The sequence below is a fragment of the Theropithecus gelada genome, chromosome 9 (assembly GCF_003255815.1).
Source record: "Theropithecus gelada isolate Dixy chromosome 9, Tgel_1.0, whole genome shotgun sequence".
In the NCBI taxonomy this organism is placed as follows: domain Eukaryota; kingdom Metazoa; phylum Chordata; class Mammalia; order Primates; family Cercopithecidae; genus Theropithecus; species Theropithecus gelada.
Window position 1 is genome coordinate 93,694,354 of NC_037677.1, and position 16,229 is coordinate 93,710,582.

Genomic DNA, 16,229 nt, shown 5'->3' on the forward strand with positions numbered 1-16,229 from the left:
AAGTATACACCACACATAAAGAGTTCTTAGCCTGAAAAACTGAATTAGAATCAGATCAACCTCTAGAAGTAGATCTAACTACCAGTTTATAGCATGAACAGTGGACTGTGAAACATGTTGAATAACATCACAGGAATGCAATCATTAAAATCCAGACTATAGGCCAAGCACAGTGGCTTATGCCTGTAATCTCAGCACTTTGGGAGGCCAAAGCCAGCAGATCACTTGAGCTCAAGAGTTCATGACCAGCCTAGGCAACATGGCGAAACTCTGTCTCTACAAAAAATACAAAAATTAGCCAGGCATGGTGGCACACGCCTGTAGTCCCGGCTACTCAGGAGACTGAAGTGGGAGGATGGCTTGAACCCAGGAGGCAGAGGTTGCAGTGAGCTGAGATCACGTCATTCTAGTCTAGGCAACATAGCTAGACCTTGTCTCAAAAGAAAAAAAAAACAAAACTCAGTCTATGGAAGACAATGTAGTTTCTTCCACAAATAAGTTTCAAATACAATAATGTACCGCATAATGACATTTTGGTCAATGACAGACCACACATATGACAGTAGTCCCATCAGATTATAACGGAGGTGAAAAATTCCTATCACCTAATAACGTCACTGCCGTCCTAACATCACAGCACAATGTGTTACTCAAATGACTGCAGTGATGCCGGAATAAACAAACCTACTGTACGGCTAGCTGTATAAAAGTCTAGTACATACCACTATATATAGTACGTAATTCTTGATAACGATAATAAATGGGCTAGACATGGCAGTTCACACCTGTAATCCCAACACTTTAGGAGGCCGAGACAGGTGGGTCACTTGAGACCAGAAGTTCAAGACCAGCCTGGCCAACAGGGTGAAACCTCATCTCTACTAAAAATACAAAAATTAGCCAGGCGTAGTGGCAGGCGCCTGTAATCCCAGCTACTCAGGAGGCTGAAGCAGGAGAATCACTTGAACCCGGGAGGCAGAGGTTGCAGTGAGCCGAGTTCACACCATTGCACTCCAGCCTGGGTGACAGAGCGAGACTCCATCTCCAAAAAAAAAAAAACGATAATAAATGTTACTGGTTTATGTATTTACTATAGTATACTTTTATCATTATTTATACTTTTTACCATTATTTTAGAGTGCACTCCTACTTATTTTTTTTTTAAAGTTAACTATAAAACAGCCTCAGGCAGGTCTTTCGGGAGGTATTCTAGAAAAAGGCATTGTTATCATAGGAGATGACAGCTCCATGAGTGTTATTGCCTCTGAAGACCTTCTAGTGGAATAAGATGTAGAGACAGAAGACGGTGATATTAATGATCGTGTGTAGGCCTAGGTTAATGTGTGTATTTGTGTCTTCAGTTTTGGGATTTTTTTTTTTTTACAGACGGGGTCTTGCTCTGTTGCCCAGGCTGGAGTGCAGTGGGAGGGATCACAGCTCACTGCAGCCTCAAACTCCTGGGCTCAAGTGATTCTTCCTGCTGAGGCTGAGGCCTCCTGAGTAGCAGGACTACAGGCACAAACTCACGAGCCCAGTTCACTTTTTTTTATATTTTTTGGATACAAGGTCGATGCTGCCCAGGGTGGTCTCGAACTCCTGGCCTAAAGCAATCCTTCCACTTTGGCCTCTCAAAGTGCTGAGATTACAGGAGTGAGTCACCACGCCCAGGCTGTGCCTTAATTTTTAATTAAAAAGTTTTAAAATTTACAAAAAAAATTAAAAGTTTTTAAAATAGAAAAAAGCTTATAAAGATATAAAGAAAATATTTTGTACAGATGCATAGTGTTTTTGTGTTTTAAGCTAAGTGTTATTACAAGAGTCAGAAAGCTAAAAAAGTTTTAAGTCTGTAAAGCAAAAAAGTTACAGTAAGCTAAAGGTAATTAATTATTGAAGAAAAAAATGTTATGTTTAGTCTAGCCTAAGTGTACAGTGACTATAAAGCCTACAGCCGTGTACAGCAATGTTCTAGGTCTTCACATTCACTCACTACTCACTCACTGACACACCTAGAATAACTTCCAGTCCTGCAAGCTCGATACAGGTATACTATTTTTTACCTTTTATACTATATTCTTACCATACCTTTCCTATGTTTAGATACACAAATACTTACCATTGTTACAAATGCCTACAGTACTCAATACAGTAACATCCCGTACATGTTTGTAGCCCAGAAGCAACAGGCTACACCATACAGCCTAGGTGTGTAGTAAGCTACGCCGTCTAGGTTTATGTAAGTACACTCTGTGATGTTCACACAACAATGAAATCACCTAAAAACACATTTCTTAGAACATATCCCAATCATCAAGTGACACATGACTATAAAGAAAAAGGGAGTGGGCCAGGCATGGTGTCTCCCGACTGTAATCCCAACACTTTGGGAGGCCAAGGTGGGGCGATCACGAGGTCAGGAGATTGAGACCATCCTGGCCAACATGGTGAAATCCCATCTCTACTAAAATACAAAAAAAAATTAGCCAGGCGTGGTGGCGCACGCCTGTAGTCCCAGCTATCCTGGAGGCTGAGTCGGGGGAATCGCTTGAACCCAGGAGGTGGAGACTGCAGTGAGCCAAGATCGGAGATTGTGCCACTGCACTCCAGCCTGATAACAGAGCAAAACTCCGTCTCAAAAAAAAATAGAAAAAAGAAACAAAAAGGGAGTGAGAGACAGAGAGAGAGAGAGAGAGAGTGTGTGTGTGTGTGTGTGTGTGTGTGTGTGTCTGTGTGTGTCTAAATGTAGTGTGGCACCCTGGATTGGATCCCGGAGCAAAAAAAAAGGATATTGGGGGGGAAAAAAAAGTAAAATCTGTAATGTTAATAAGTAATGTACTAATTTTTTTTTTTTTTGGACACAGAGTTTCACTCGTTGTCCAGGCTGGAGTGCAATGGTGTGATCTCGGCTCACTGCAACCTCTGCCTCCCTGGTTCGAGCGATTCTCCTCTGCCTCAGCCTCCCGAGTAGCTGGGATTACAGGCCTGCGCCATCACACTTGGCTAATTTTGTATTTTTAGTAGAGACAGGGTTTCTCCATGTTGGTCAGGCTGGTCTCGAACTCCCGACCTCAGGTGATCCGCCCACCTCAGCCTCCCAAAGTGCTGTGATTACAGGCATGAGCCACCCTGCCCGGCCCTGTACTAATGTTAAATTCTTCGTTTTTATAATGTTAATATTATGGGGAATTGGGTAAAGGGTACTTACCCAGTTTTTATTTTAAAGTGTATTCAAACAAACTGGCAATGTTTTAAGGGGAAAAACAAGAAGAAAGGGAGAAAAAGAGGGACTTACCTATTAAAAGGGACCTAGTACATATAGCAGCCAAAAAAATAATATATACTTGTTCATCATGCCACTTCTAGCAAATAATCTACAATGAAAATACTTATGAACAAAATTTATAAACTAAAAATATAATTCCCAAATATGTCCTTTAGTAGGCAAATTATGTATAAATTTGGTTATGCAGAATAGAATATTATACAAACATTTAAGGTTGGGCATGGTGACCCATGTCTATAATCCCAGCACTTTGGGAACCCAAGGCAAGCAGATCACCTAAGGCCAGGAGTTCGAGACCAGCCTGGCCAAAATGGTATAATCCCGTCTCTACTAAAAATATAAAAATTAGCCAGGCATGGTGGTGCTCCACTGTAATCTCAGCTACTTGGGAGGCTGAGGCAGGAGAACTGTTTGAGCCTAGGAGGTAGAGGCTGCAGTGAGGTGAGATCATGCCACTGCACTCCAGCCTAGGTGACAGAGGGGAACTCTGTCTCAAAAAAAAAAAAAAGAGTATTACATAAACATTGAAACTGTTCATAGCCTTTTAATAATACGAGAAATGTTTGTAATATAAAGTTAAATGAAAAGGGCAGAATATAAAACAATACATATTATGATTTTTTCTTTTGGCCCAGATGTAAGGGCTCAAATATGATCTTAAGTAAAAGAAAACAATGTGAAACACATATTCATGGAGAGAAATACTAGGAGGAAATACTCTAAAATGTTATCAGTGTTTACCTCTGGATGTGTATAGGTGATTTTTATGTTCTCTTTACACACTTCTGAGAGTTTCAATGTTTCTATAGTGAGCATGTATAATTTTTATAATCATAGAGAAAAAATTAGAACACAATAAAATTATAGTTTCTTCAAAAAGATACAGCAGGCTGGGTGCGGTGGCTCACACCTGTAATCCCAGCACTTTGGGAGGTGAGGCGGGTAGATCATTTGAGTTCAGGAGTTCGAGAACAGCCTGACCAACGTGGTGAAACCCCATCACTACTAAAAATACAAAAACATTAGCTGGGCATGGTGGCACATGCCTGTAATCCCAGCTACTCAGGAGGCTGAAGCAGGAGAATTGCTAGAATCCAGGAGGCGGAGGTTGCAGTGAGCCGAGCCACTGCACTCAAATATGATCTTTTATTTAAGATCATATTTACTTAAGATCATATTTGAGCCCTTACATCTACACTCCAGCCTGGGCAACACAGCGAGACTCCGTCTCAAAAAAAAAAAAGATACAGCAGTATTTAAAATGTATGGAAGGATGGCTAGGTGCAGTGGCTCACACCTGTAATCCCAGCACTTTGGGAGGCCGAGACAGGTGGATCACTTGAGGTCAGGAGTTCAAGACCAGCCTGGCCAACATGGTGAAACTCCATCTCTACTAAAAATGCGAAAATTAGTCAGGCATGGTGGCGCACGCGTGTAGTCCTAGCTACTCAGGAGGCTGACGCAGAAGAATTGCTTGAACCCGGGAGGCAGAGGTGGCAGTGAGCCGAGATCGTACCACCGCACTCCAGCCTGGGCAACAGAGCAAGACTCTGTCTCAAAAAACTAAAAATAAAAATAAAAATAAAATAAAGTGTATGGAAGGAGTCTGTCTGCATGCATAACAAATGCTTAGACTGTCATGTTTGGCAAAAACAGGAAAAAATTTTAAAGTAGATGGTATGATCATAACTATGTAAAAAGATATCCAGAGGAAAAAGACCAAAAGACAAAAGAAATGCCCACAACATAAACACTGGCAGGAAGAGTAATTTGCTTTCTTCTTATCCTTCTCTATAATTTTCTGTTTTTCTAAAAAGTACAAATTTTTTTTCTTTCTTAAGTATCAGTGGTTGTTTTTTTTTATTTGAGACAGGGTTTCGCTCTTGTTGCCCAGGCTGGAGTGCAATGCCATGATCTCGACTCACCGCAACCTCCGCCTCCTGGGCTCAAGCAATTCTCCTGCCTCAACCTCCAGAGTAGCTGGGATTACAGGCATGAGCTACCACACCTGGCTAATTTTGTTTTTGTTTTGTTTTGTTTTGTTTTCTGAGACAGAGTTTCACTCTTGTTGCCCAGGCTGGAGTGCAATGGCATGATCTCAGCTCACCACAACCTCTACCTTCTGGGTTCAAGCAATTCTCCTGCCTCAGCCTTCCAAGTAGCTGGGATTACAGGCATGTGCCACCACACCTGGCTGATTTTTTTTGTATTTTTAGTAGAGACCAGGTTTCTCCATGTTAGTCAGGCTGATCTCAAACTCCCGACCTCAGGTGATCTGCCCGCCTCGGCCTCCCAAAGTGCTGGGATTACAGGCGTGAGCCACCACGCCCGGCCCTAATTTTGTATTTTTAGTAGAGACGGGTTTTCTCCATGTTGGTCAGGCTGGTCTTGAACTCTCAACCTCAGGTGATCCACCCGCCTCGGCCTCCCAAAGTGCTGGGATTACAGGTGTGAGCCACTGCACCCAGCCGGTATCAGCGTTCTTGTTGAAAGAAGTCATTATACCTGTCCTACATGAAACTACTTAGTTTCTATCAAGAATTAAATCACTAGACTGGCTTGAATCTGCAGCAATACTCAGCCAACATTCTGTAAAATTCTAACACAATTTGCTAGATCTCAAAGTAACTTCAAAGAGATGGCAGAAACTTTTCTCAAATGACTTTGTCAATTCTTAAGAACAGCTCAGTTCACCATTATCTGAGTACTTGTTTATACCTGGCCTTATGCTGAGAGTAGGTATAAAATAAGTAAAAAGAGACTCCTCCTCCAAGAAAGTCCCAGTTGAATAAAAGTCAAGAGGCTAACCGTGCCTGTTCAGGTAAAATTCAAGAGGGATTGAGACAAAATTAATCTCCTGAGAAAGAAACTACCAAAGTCACAGGACTTACTTAAACCACACTTTGAGTCCCAAAATAGTAAATTTATTCCCATAGCTCCAGCATAAACAAACTTAGCCACCAGAATTTCTACTTTCTAGTATCACACTAGGGCCCTGATTTATTGTGTTCTCTAACTGCAAACGACTGTTAGTAAAAAGTTACCACTTAAGACTTTGCTATGCCAGCCACTCTACATAGATTATCTCTAATTTTTAGAACTATGAAACATTGAGGTTACTATTACCATTTTACAAACAAGAAAACTGAAACTCAGAAAAGTTATTTGCTAAGAAAATCTGGAGGGTTTAAACTTTGGAACAATATAGTGTAACTGCTGGTCCTCTCTCAGCAAACTTGGGACATGACCAAAATGAGAGACACTCTAACCACACTTGGATCCTCCTGTTTAACTGTAGAAATCAAGAGCCTCCACTCCTTTCTCTAGTGGAGCAGTGGCACAGAGATCGCCGTGGAGATTCCATAGACAAGCCTGCTTTCTTGGCTGAGCCAAAAATTAAATGAGATTCTTAACAATATGACCTACTGATTCTACAACCACGATTACACTCCTAAACCCCATCGGGACTTCCCTGCCTTTAGGCACCTGTCTAATAAGTTGTTTCTTCTTTGCTGACTCTGGCATATTGTGAACGTGTTGAAACAGCTCTCTCAGTGCCTCTTCCGTATGCTGCTGGGTCTCCTCCTGGTGAGGGCAGGAATCTACCCGGTCACGTTTCTGAGACTTTGCCAGCTGAAAGGACTTAGTATGACATGAAGCTATCAGGTCAAGGTCATCCTAAGGAAAATTTAAAAGAAGAGTAAATTAATATATCCTGCCAAGTTTGTTTTGGGGTTCTTACAAAAACCTGGAATAAAAAAAGGGAGAGTGGTGACATGGTATACTCCTATACTCAGGAACAAGAAAAATCTTAACACTATTATCAGATAACAAGGAACCTATTAATATAGGTTATATTAATAGCCCACTCCCATGACCTGCCCAGAGAACCTAAGTGCATTTAGAATACTGCCACCAAGAGTTATATTTGTATAAGAGTTCAGTTTTTAAAGCATCTTTTAATTTCATTAATTTATTCAACAATTCAACAAGGTAAGCATGGAAAGTATCATGATTCCCATCTGACAATGGAAAAACACTGAGGTTAAACTGTAAGTTTAAAGTCATCTGGATACTAAAGTGACAGATCCACCTGGGAGCCCAAGGGCTCTGACTCTTGGCTAATACTCATTCCCACACGTGGCAACTTCATATGACAACTAGACAGCAGTGCTAGAGGAACAAAAACAGCTCTCTAACAAAAAACCACACTCCATTTAAACTAGTTGAAACCAAATACTGTTTTCCTGGTAACACTGAATATTTGCTGAATAAGAGGGAGAAACAAATAGGAGCAGAAAAAATAGCACAAGTGGACAACTTAAGTTTCTAACCATGACAGGATGAATAGAACTTGAAAAATTTAAGTACTCAAAAAGTGCTTGTAAAGTTTTTAACTTCTGACTTTGTTTTTTTTTTTTTTTTTTTCAAAGCAGGAGTGCAAGTTTATTTAAAAAGGCTTAGAACAGGAAAGAAAGGAAAGTATGCTTGGAAAAGACCCAAGCAGGCACATAAAGATCAAGTGCCTAACTTCTCACTTTTTTTATTTTTTTGAGATGGTGTCTCACTCTGTCACCCAGACTGGAGTACAGTGTCACCATCTTGGCTTACTGCAACCTCCACCTCCTGGGCTCAAGTGATCCGCCCACCTCAGCCTCCCAAGTAGCTGAGACTACAGGTGCGTGCCACCACACCTGGCTAATTTTTTGCATTTTTGGCAGAGACGGGGTTTGGCCATGTTACCCAAGGTGGTCTCAAACTCCTGATCTCAAGTGATCCGCCTGCCTCGGCCTCTGAAAGTGCTAGGATTACAGGCATGAGTCACCACACCCGGCCATAACTTCTTACTTTTAAAACTCAATAATCATATCTATGCTGGATGTGGTGGATCACGCCTGTAATCCCAGCACTTTGGGAGGCTGAGGCAGCCGGACCACTTAAACCCAGGAGTTTGAGACCTGGGCAACATGGTGAAACTCTGTCTCCACCAAAAATACAAAAATTAGTTATGGAGGGGCTATGGAGGGTGGTGGGCCTGGTGGTGCATGCCTATAGTCCCAGCTACTCAGGAGGTTGACATGAGAGGACCAGGGAGCCGAGATCATGCCACTGCACTCCAGCTTACCCGACAGAGTGAAACCCTGTCACAAAAAAAAAAAAAAAAAAAATCATTATCATATCTAATCTTGTGAATAAGCATTATACATTTCCCTATCTATCTAAGCTCATGTGGTCTCAAGTATTTTAGCCATTTGATAGAGTTTTACCATACCAATGAACCTAAAACAGGAATGAATTATATAAAATTGATAAAATTGTCCTTTCATTCCTATAAAATGTTTAACACATTTGCTATTCACAGATTATTTATATCAGAAGGACTTTATGAAAAACCTTGAAACACAGGGTCTGTGTCATCACTCTTGCGCAGAGGACACCATCTATCAGTAGAGAGCCTCTGAAAGCAAATAAAAATAGTGTGTAGGGGGGACTTTTTTTTTTCAAGAGACAGGGTCTCACTGTGTTACCCAGGTTGGAATGCAGTGGCACAATCAGCTCACTGTAGACCTGAATTCTCCCATCTCAGCCTCCAGAGTCACTGGGATTACAGGCCTGAGCTACCACACCTCACATGTGGAGCATTTGTATTCTAATACATAACTTACTTCTTAGTCTTCTCCATTATGGCAAAATGACTAAGTAATTTTGAGCTATAATACTAAAAACTTATTTTCCAAGCTTTTACTTTGACTTCATACTTTGTTTTAAAACTCCACCAATCTTAACGTTCTCCTTGCTTGGGTTAAGAGCAGATTCCTATTCTTACCTTTGATGCCTGAGTTCTGGATCCCAAATAGTGCAATCTGGCACATTCCCGAATGTAAGCAGGAGCCTGGGCAGGACATAAAAGAAAATCAAAACCCAGTGATTACTAGGATATAACATTCTCTCAGGCCACAAGGACAGTGGTTCTCAAAATCATGTGACCAGCAGATTACTTTAGAAAAGCCAAAGATCCTCAAAATTCATAGCCCCTCCATAGCTTCCTTTATCTTGCCACCAAATAGATACCTCAACAAATCTGATGGAAAAACCGTAAGAAGACACCAATGTAGTTGTTGCCACTTTAAAAATCAAACATGGCATGTATATATTCAAATAAGCCAAAGACAAAAATATAGACATTTGTAGGAATGTTTCTATCTGACAAAAACCACCCCCTCAAATCCTTACAAATTACAAGTGGTCTCCAGATCACATTTTAAAATCACAGTGTAGAAAATTCATTTAACGTCTGTAATCTCAGCACTTTGGGAGGCAGAAGCAGGAGGATCACTTCACCCCAGGAGTTTGAGATCAGCCTGGGCAACACAGGGAGACCCCCGTCTCTACAAAAAATTACTAAAAAATGGCCAAGCACGGTGGCTCATGCCTGTAATCCCAGCACTATGGGAGGCCGAGATGGGCGGATCACCTGAGGTCAGGAGTTTGAGACCAGCCTGACCAACATGGTGAAACCCTATCTCTACTAAAAATACAAAATTAGTTGAGCGTGGTGGCGTATGCCTGTAATCGCAGCTACTCAGGAGGCTGAGGCAGGAGAATTGCTTGAACCCAGGAGACAAGAGGTTGCAGTGAGCCAAGATCTCACCATTGCACTCCAGCCTGGGCAACAAGAGCAAAACTCTGTCTCAAAAAAAAAAATTACAAAAAAATTACCCGGGCATGGTGGTGCATGCCTGTGGTCCCAGCTACTCAGGAGACTAACGGTGAGAATCACTTGAGCCCAGAAGTTCAAGGCTGCAGTGAGCCATGTTCATACCACTGCACTCCAGCCTGGGCAACAGAGCAAGACCCTGTCTCAAAAAAGAAAGAAAGAAAGAAATAACCATTTAGCATTACTATGGAGTAGAATCCTGTGACAACTACCCTGATACTGTCTTAGTAGATGTACAAAATAATACAATTACCATAGAGGAAAACTGGGTATGTAACATCTACATTTGCATTTACCTTTTCACCCAGAAACCTCACTTCTGGTAACATACCCTGAGTATGTAACTCCAGAAATGCAAAACACACTTGTATAAGATTAATCAAGAAATTGGATACAACCCGAATGTTCTTTAACAGAGAAATGATTGAATCAACTTTCATACATCCATACAATACAGCACTATGAAGAAAGGAAGGGAGAGGAGACAGGGAGGGAAAGAAAGGAAGGAACAGAGAGAAAGAAAGAAAGGAAAGGAAAGGAGAGAGAGAAAAAGAAAGGACAGAGGGAAGGAAGAAACACTTAATGAATTGATATGGAAGGATTTCTAGGATATACTGTTGAGTGAGAAAGTAAGTAAATGTACATTTGTGTAAGAAAAAAATGGGAAATAGCAATATACACACAAATATACATTTACTTGTTTTTATAAAAAGAAACACTAAGAGGATAACCCAGAAAACAATGAAAAGAATTAGACAGGATTGAGATTTCTCTAAGTCTATCTTTTAATGTGGTTTTGACTTTTTTTTTTTTTTTTTGAGATGGAGTCTCATTCTCTCGCCCAGGCTGGAGTGCAATGGCACGATCTCGGCTCACTGCAACCTCCACCTCCCAGGTTCCAGTGATTCTTCTGCCTCAGCCTCCCAAGTAGCTGGGATCACAGGCACCCACCATCATGCCCAGCTAATTTTTGTACTTTTGTAGAGATGGGGTTTCACCACGTTGGCCAGGCTGGTCTCAAACTCCTGACCTCAGGTGATCCGCCTGCTTCGGCCTCCCAAAGTGCTGGGATTACAGGCCTAAGCCACAGCGACTTTTGAACCATGTTTACACTACAGGTTCATAACATAAAATTAAATCCAAAAGGAAAAAAAAAGACAAGCCCTAAAACCAAACACCCAACAGGAAAAAAAAAGAACATATCTGTATATCAAACTGACAATGTGAGCACAGAGAAAGAAATTATTTCATATAACTTTTGAAAACTGTATTCTCGGCTGGGCGTGGTGGCTCACGCCTGTAATCCCAGCACTTTGGGAGGCCGAGGCAGGCGGATCACGAGGTCAGGAGATCGAGACCATCCTGGCTAACAGGGTGAAATCCCGTCTGTACTAAAAATACAAAAAATTAGCCGGGCGTGGCCGCGGGCGGCTGTAGTCCCAGCTACTCAGAAAGCTGAGGCAGGAAAATGGCGTGAACCCGGGAGGCGGAGCTTGCAGTGAGCAGAGATCGCGTCACTGCACTCCAGCCTGGGTGACTGAGCGAGACTCCGTCTCAAAAAAAAAAAAAAAAAAAAAAAAAAAACTGTATTCTGACTATATATCCTTAGTGGGATATATTCAAGGAAAAAGGAATTGCAAGAAAATCTTGAACTTCAATCAGCAAGTTTATATAGGCTTACTGTCAGTAGTGACAGTTGTATTATTTTGAAATTAATTTAAGCTTATTGTAGGACAGAGTAAATAACATATACAAATGCCATTAAAATCTAAAATTTGACCGGGCACAGAGGATCATGCCTGTAATCACAGCACTTTGGGAGGCCAAAGAGGGTAGATCACTTGAGCCCAGGAGTTTGAGACCAGCCTGGACAACATGGTGAAACCCCATCTCTACAAAAAATACAAAAATTAGCCGGGTGTGGTGGCGCTCACCTGTGGACCCAGCTACTTGAGAGGCTGAGGTGGGAGGATCGACTGGTCCCAGGAGGCAGAGGCTGCTGTAAGCCCAGATTGTGCTACTGCACTCCAGCCTGGGTGACAGAGCAAAACTCTCCAAAAAAAGAAAAAAAAAATCTGAAATTTGCAATGTAAGAAAAAAAGAAATACAAATACAAAACAAAAGAAGCCAAGAAAACGTTCTGTAGTATTAAATCTGAATTGGTGGTATTAATATGAACTTACAATTGCTTTTAAAAAAATGTTTAATCTATTTCTTTGCCCTCAAGCAGCCTAGAAGCAATGACACACCAGAAACAATGAGTATACCTAGTGTCACTCAGAAGCCAAAGTTCCCTGGTGAAATAATTACTCCAGATCTAGGCCAGCACAAGTACGAAGCGAGCTGGGAACATTTTATACCAGAAAGGAAACACTCAAAGACAATACAGTCCTGTCAAAAAGATGGAGAAGTCAGTTAACAAGGGCTATCACTGGCCAAATCTGGGATAATTTAAATATCAATTTTGTTTGTTTGTTTGTGACAGGGTCTCACTGTCACCCAGGCTGGAGTGCAGTGGCATAATCTCGACTCAGTGCAACCTCCACCTCCCGGGCTCAAGTCATCCTACCACCTTAGCCTCTGAGTAGCTGGGACCGCAGGAGCATGCCATCACACCCAGCTAATATTTGTATTTTTCGTAGAGATGGGGTTTCACCACATTGCCCAAGAGAATATCAACATTATAAATAAAATTGACTAACACTTCGGAAAAATAAAAATCCATGAGTTTATATTAATATTCATTTTTAAAGGGAGAATGAGACAAAGAAAAGCTATGTTCCAAAGAAGAAAGTCAGCTAATAAAGACTGAATGACAAAATTAGAAAATCATCATTTTTAATACCCAATGTAATCATAGATTCCAGCAGGATTATCAATGGATGCTAAAACCATTATTAGGTAATCACTCTACAGGTTATTTACTAATTGCAAAGGGGAAAAAATGTACCTTTATAACTGAAAGATCCAGCAGTTAGCAAAACTAACATCGTGAAGAGCAAGAAAATCAAACAATCTGTGCTTCCTCATGTGAGGCAACGTGACGCACACAAACATCACCTGTGAAGTATCTTTGCCGAAAATGCTTAATCTGAATCTGATTAAGACTCTAGACCTAGCTTCTAGTTTACAGGAACTGCATGGAAGGTGATAGAGGAACAAGTTAAATAACTTGAGAAAACAATAAGACGAATTTAGAATGTGCGACGTTCTACAACACAGTTAACTTGATGCTTCAACAAATGACATGAAGAAAAAGCATGAGTGTGCAGCTTAAAAGTGTCATAATAATTAAAACCAACACAGAAACGTTGATTGGCATATATTGAAAACAAGTATGAAATACATTCTTAGGACAGCTGGGGAATTTGAATATGTACTGAAAGTGAGATGGTAAGAAATTCTTGTTAGTTTCTTAGATGTGATAATAGTAGTGTGATAAGATAGTATTTTTATTATTAGGAGATGCTTACTTAAGTACTTAGGAATGAAGCATGATGTCGTCTGCAATTACTTTTAGTGATTCAGCCAAAAAAAGGTAGGAACATATATAAAGAGAAATAAAGCTAATATGGCAAAATGATAACATCTGTTGACAGTGGGGGAGAGTTACATGAGTATTCACTGTTTTACTCTTTAACTTTTCTCTATATTTGAAATTTTTCAAAATAAAGGTTTTTTAAAGAGTCTCGTGACAAAAACATTATGATATGTATAGTTTAATTTCTTTTTTTTTTTTTTTCTTTTTTTTTTTGAGATGGAGTCTTGCTCTGTCGCCAGGCTGGAGTGCAGTGGTGCAATCTCGGCTCACCGCAACCTCCGCCTCCTGGCTTCAACTGATTCTCCTGCCTCAGTCTCCCGACTGTCTGGGACTACAGGCGCCCGCTACCATGCCCAGCTAATTTCTGTATTTTTAGTAGAGATGGGGTTTCACCATGTTGTCCAGGCTGGTCTTGAACTCCTGACCTCAGGTGATCCACCTGCCTCGGTCTCCCAAAGTGCTGGGATTATAGGCGTGAGCCACCACGCCCGGCCAGTTTAATTTCTAAATTGAAAAACTATAAAACAGAGCTTAAGACCAACCGAAATTTTCTCCAAACAAGAATATATAAGGACGCATGACATCTATTCTGTAAACTTCATTTTAAAAAAAGAAAGCGCAGTGGCTCATGCCTATAATCCCATCACTTTAGGAGGCCAAGGCAGGAGAAATGCTTGAGCCCAGGAGTTCAACACCAGCCTGGGTAACATGGTGTACCCTGTCACTACAAATAATAGAAAAATTAGCCAGGCATGGTGGCATGCACCCGTCCCAGCTACTTGGGAAGCTGAGGTGGGAGGATCGCTTGAGCCTGGGAGGTCGAAGCTGCAGTGAGCAGGTAACACTACTGCACTCCAGCCTAGGGGGCAGAGTGAGACCCTGTCAAAAGAAAGAAAATAAAGAAGGAAGGAAGGAAAAGGGGAAGGGAATGGGGAAGGGGAAAAGGAAGGGGAAGGGGAGGGAAGGTGAAGGGGAAGGGAAGGGGAAGGTGAAGGGGAAGGGAAGGGGAAAGGAAGAGGAAGGGGAAGGGGAAGGGAAGGGAAGGGAAGGGGAATGGAAAGGAATGGGAAGGGAAGGGAAGGTGAATGGAAAGGAATAGAAGGGAAAGGGGAAGGGGAAGGGAAGGGGCAGGGGAGGGGAAGGGAAAGGGAAGGGGCAGGAGAGGGGAGAGGAAGGAAAAAGGAAGGGGAGGGGAAGGGGAAGGGAAGGGCCTTGAAGCAAAGGGGAAGGGAAGGGGAAAGGAAGAGGAAGGGGAAGGGAAGGGGAGGGGAAAGGAAGGGGAAGGGAAAGGGAAGCAAAGGGGAAGGGAAGCGAAGGGGAAGGGGAAGGGAAGGGGAGGGGAAAGGAAGCGGAAGGGAAGGGGAAGCAAAGGGGAGGGGAAGGAGAAGGAAAGAGGAAAGAGAAGGGAAGCGAAGGGGAAGGGAAACTAAGGGGAAGGGGAAGGGAAGGGGAAGGGAATCAAAGGGAAAGGGGAAAGGGAAGGGAAGGGAAAAGGAAGGGGAAGGGAAGGGGAAGGGGAAGAGAAGGGGAGGGGAAGAGAAGGGTTAGGGGAAGGGAAGGGGAAGGGGTGGGGAAGGGGTGGGGAAGGGGAGGGGAAAGGGAAGGGAAGGTGAAGAGAAGGGGCAGGAGAAGGGAAGGGAAGGTAAAGAGAAGGGGCAGGAGAAGGGAAGGGGAGGGGAAGAGAAGGGTTAGGGGAAGGGAAGGGGAAGGGGTAGGTGAAGGGAAGGGGAAGGGGAAGAGAAGGGGTAGGGGAAGGGGAAAAGAAGGGAAGGGAAGGGAAAGGGGAAGGGGAAGGGGAAGGGAAGGGAAAGGGGAAAGGAAGGGAAAGGGAAGGGGAAGGGAAGAGGAAGGGAAGGGGAAACGAAGAGAAAGAAAGGAAAGGGAAAAGGGAAGGGAGGGAGGGAGGAAGGAAGGACGGATGGACAGATGGACGGATAGGACAAAAAGAAGAGGAGGGGAGAAGGGGGGAAGGGAGGGGAAGGGAGGGGAAGGGAGGGGAGGGGAGGCGAGGGGAGGGGAGGCGAGGGGAGGGGAGGGGAGGTGAGGGGAGGGGAGGCGAGGCGAGGGGAGGGGAGGGGAGGCAAGGGGAGGGGAGGCGAGGGAAGAGAAGAGAAAAAAGGCAAGCAAAGCAGGAAGGTAGGGAGGGAGGGAGGGAAGGAGGGAAATGAAAAAAGGGAAAGAAAAGGAAAGAAACAAAAAAAACCCCACCATCCCCAAAGATGCTATGAGCTGAAAAAACATCCAGAAAGGGAGCCAGCCTTAGACAAACAGGCTTACATGAAAATCTGAGGTCTTAAGCATTTTACAATTCATAGAGAAACAACAAAAGGACTGCTCAAGTATTGGAAATTGGCCTTAACTGTATACACATTGTAAATCCCTAGGAAAAGATGTGGTGTTGGGAAGAGATAAAACCAGACTGAGTCAGATGGACTGATAACAGTAGAGGACAGAACTAGTAATAGTTAAGAAGAATTTTAGGAAAAATGATAAAGCAGGAACATAGCAAGACCTCATCTCTACAAAAAATTAAAAACTAGCCAGATGTGGTAGCACACACCTGTGGTCCCAGCTACTCAGGATGCTGAAGTAGGAGGATCACTTGAGCCCAGTGAACTGTGATCATGCCACCACACTCCAGCCTGGGTGACAGAGTGAGACTCTGTCTCAAAAAAAAAAAAAAAAAAGGC

At 42.6% G+C, this 16,229-nt stretch overlaps 1 protein-coding gene across 1 annotated transcript in view; it reads right to left on the bottom strand.

Annotated features, from left to right (window-relative positions):
• Positions 1-16,229, bottom strand: part of ARHGAP19 (Rho GTPase activating protein 19) — a 78,101-nt gene that overhangs the window by 15,541 nt on the left and 46,331 nt on the right. Inside the window, exons 7-8 of the mRNA XM_025396917.1 lie at positions 9,108-9,173; positions 6,767-6,958 (exon numbers count right to left, since the gene is read on the bottom strand). Of these exons, the coding sequence (XP_025252702.1) occupies positions 6,767-6,958; positions 9,108-9,173 (258 nt within the window). The remainder of the gene's footprint in view (positions 1-6,766; positions 6,959-9,107; positions 9,174-16,229) is intronic.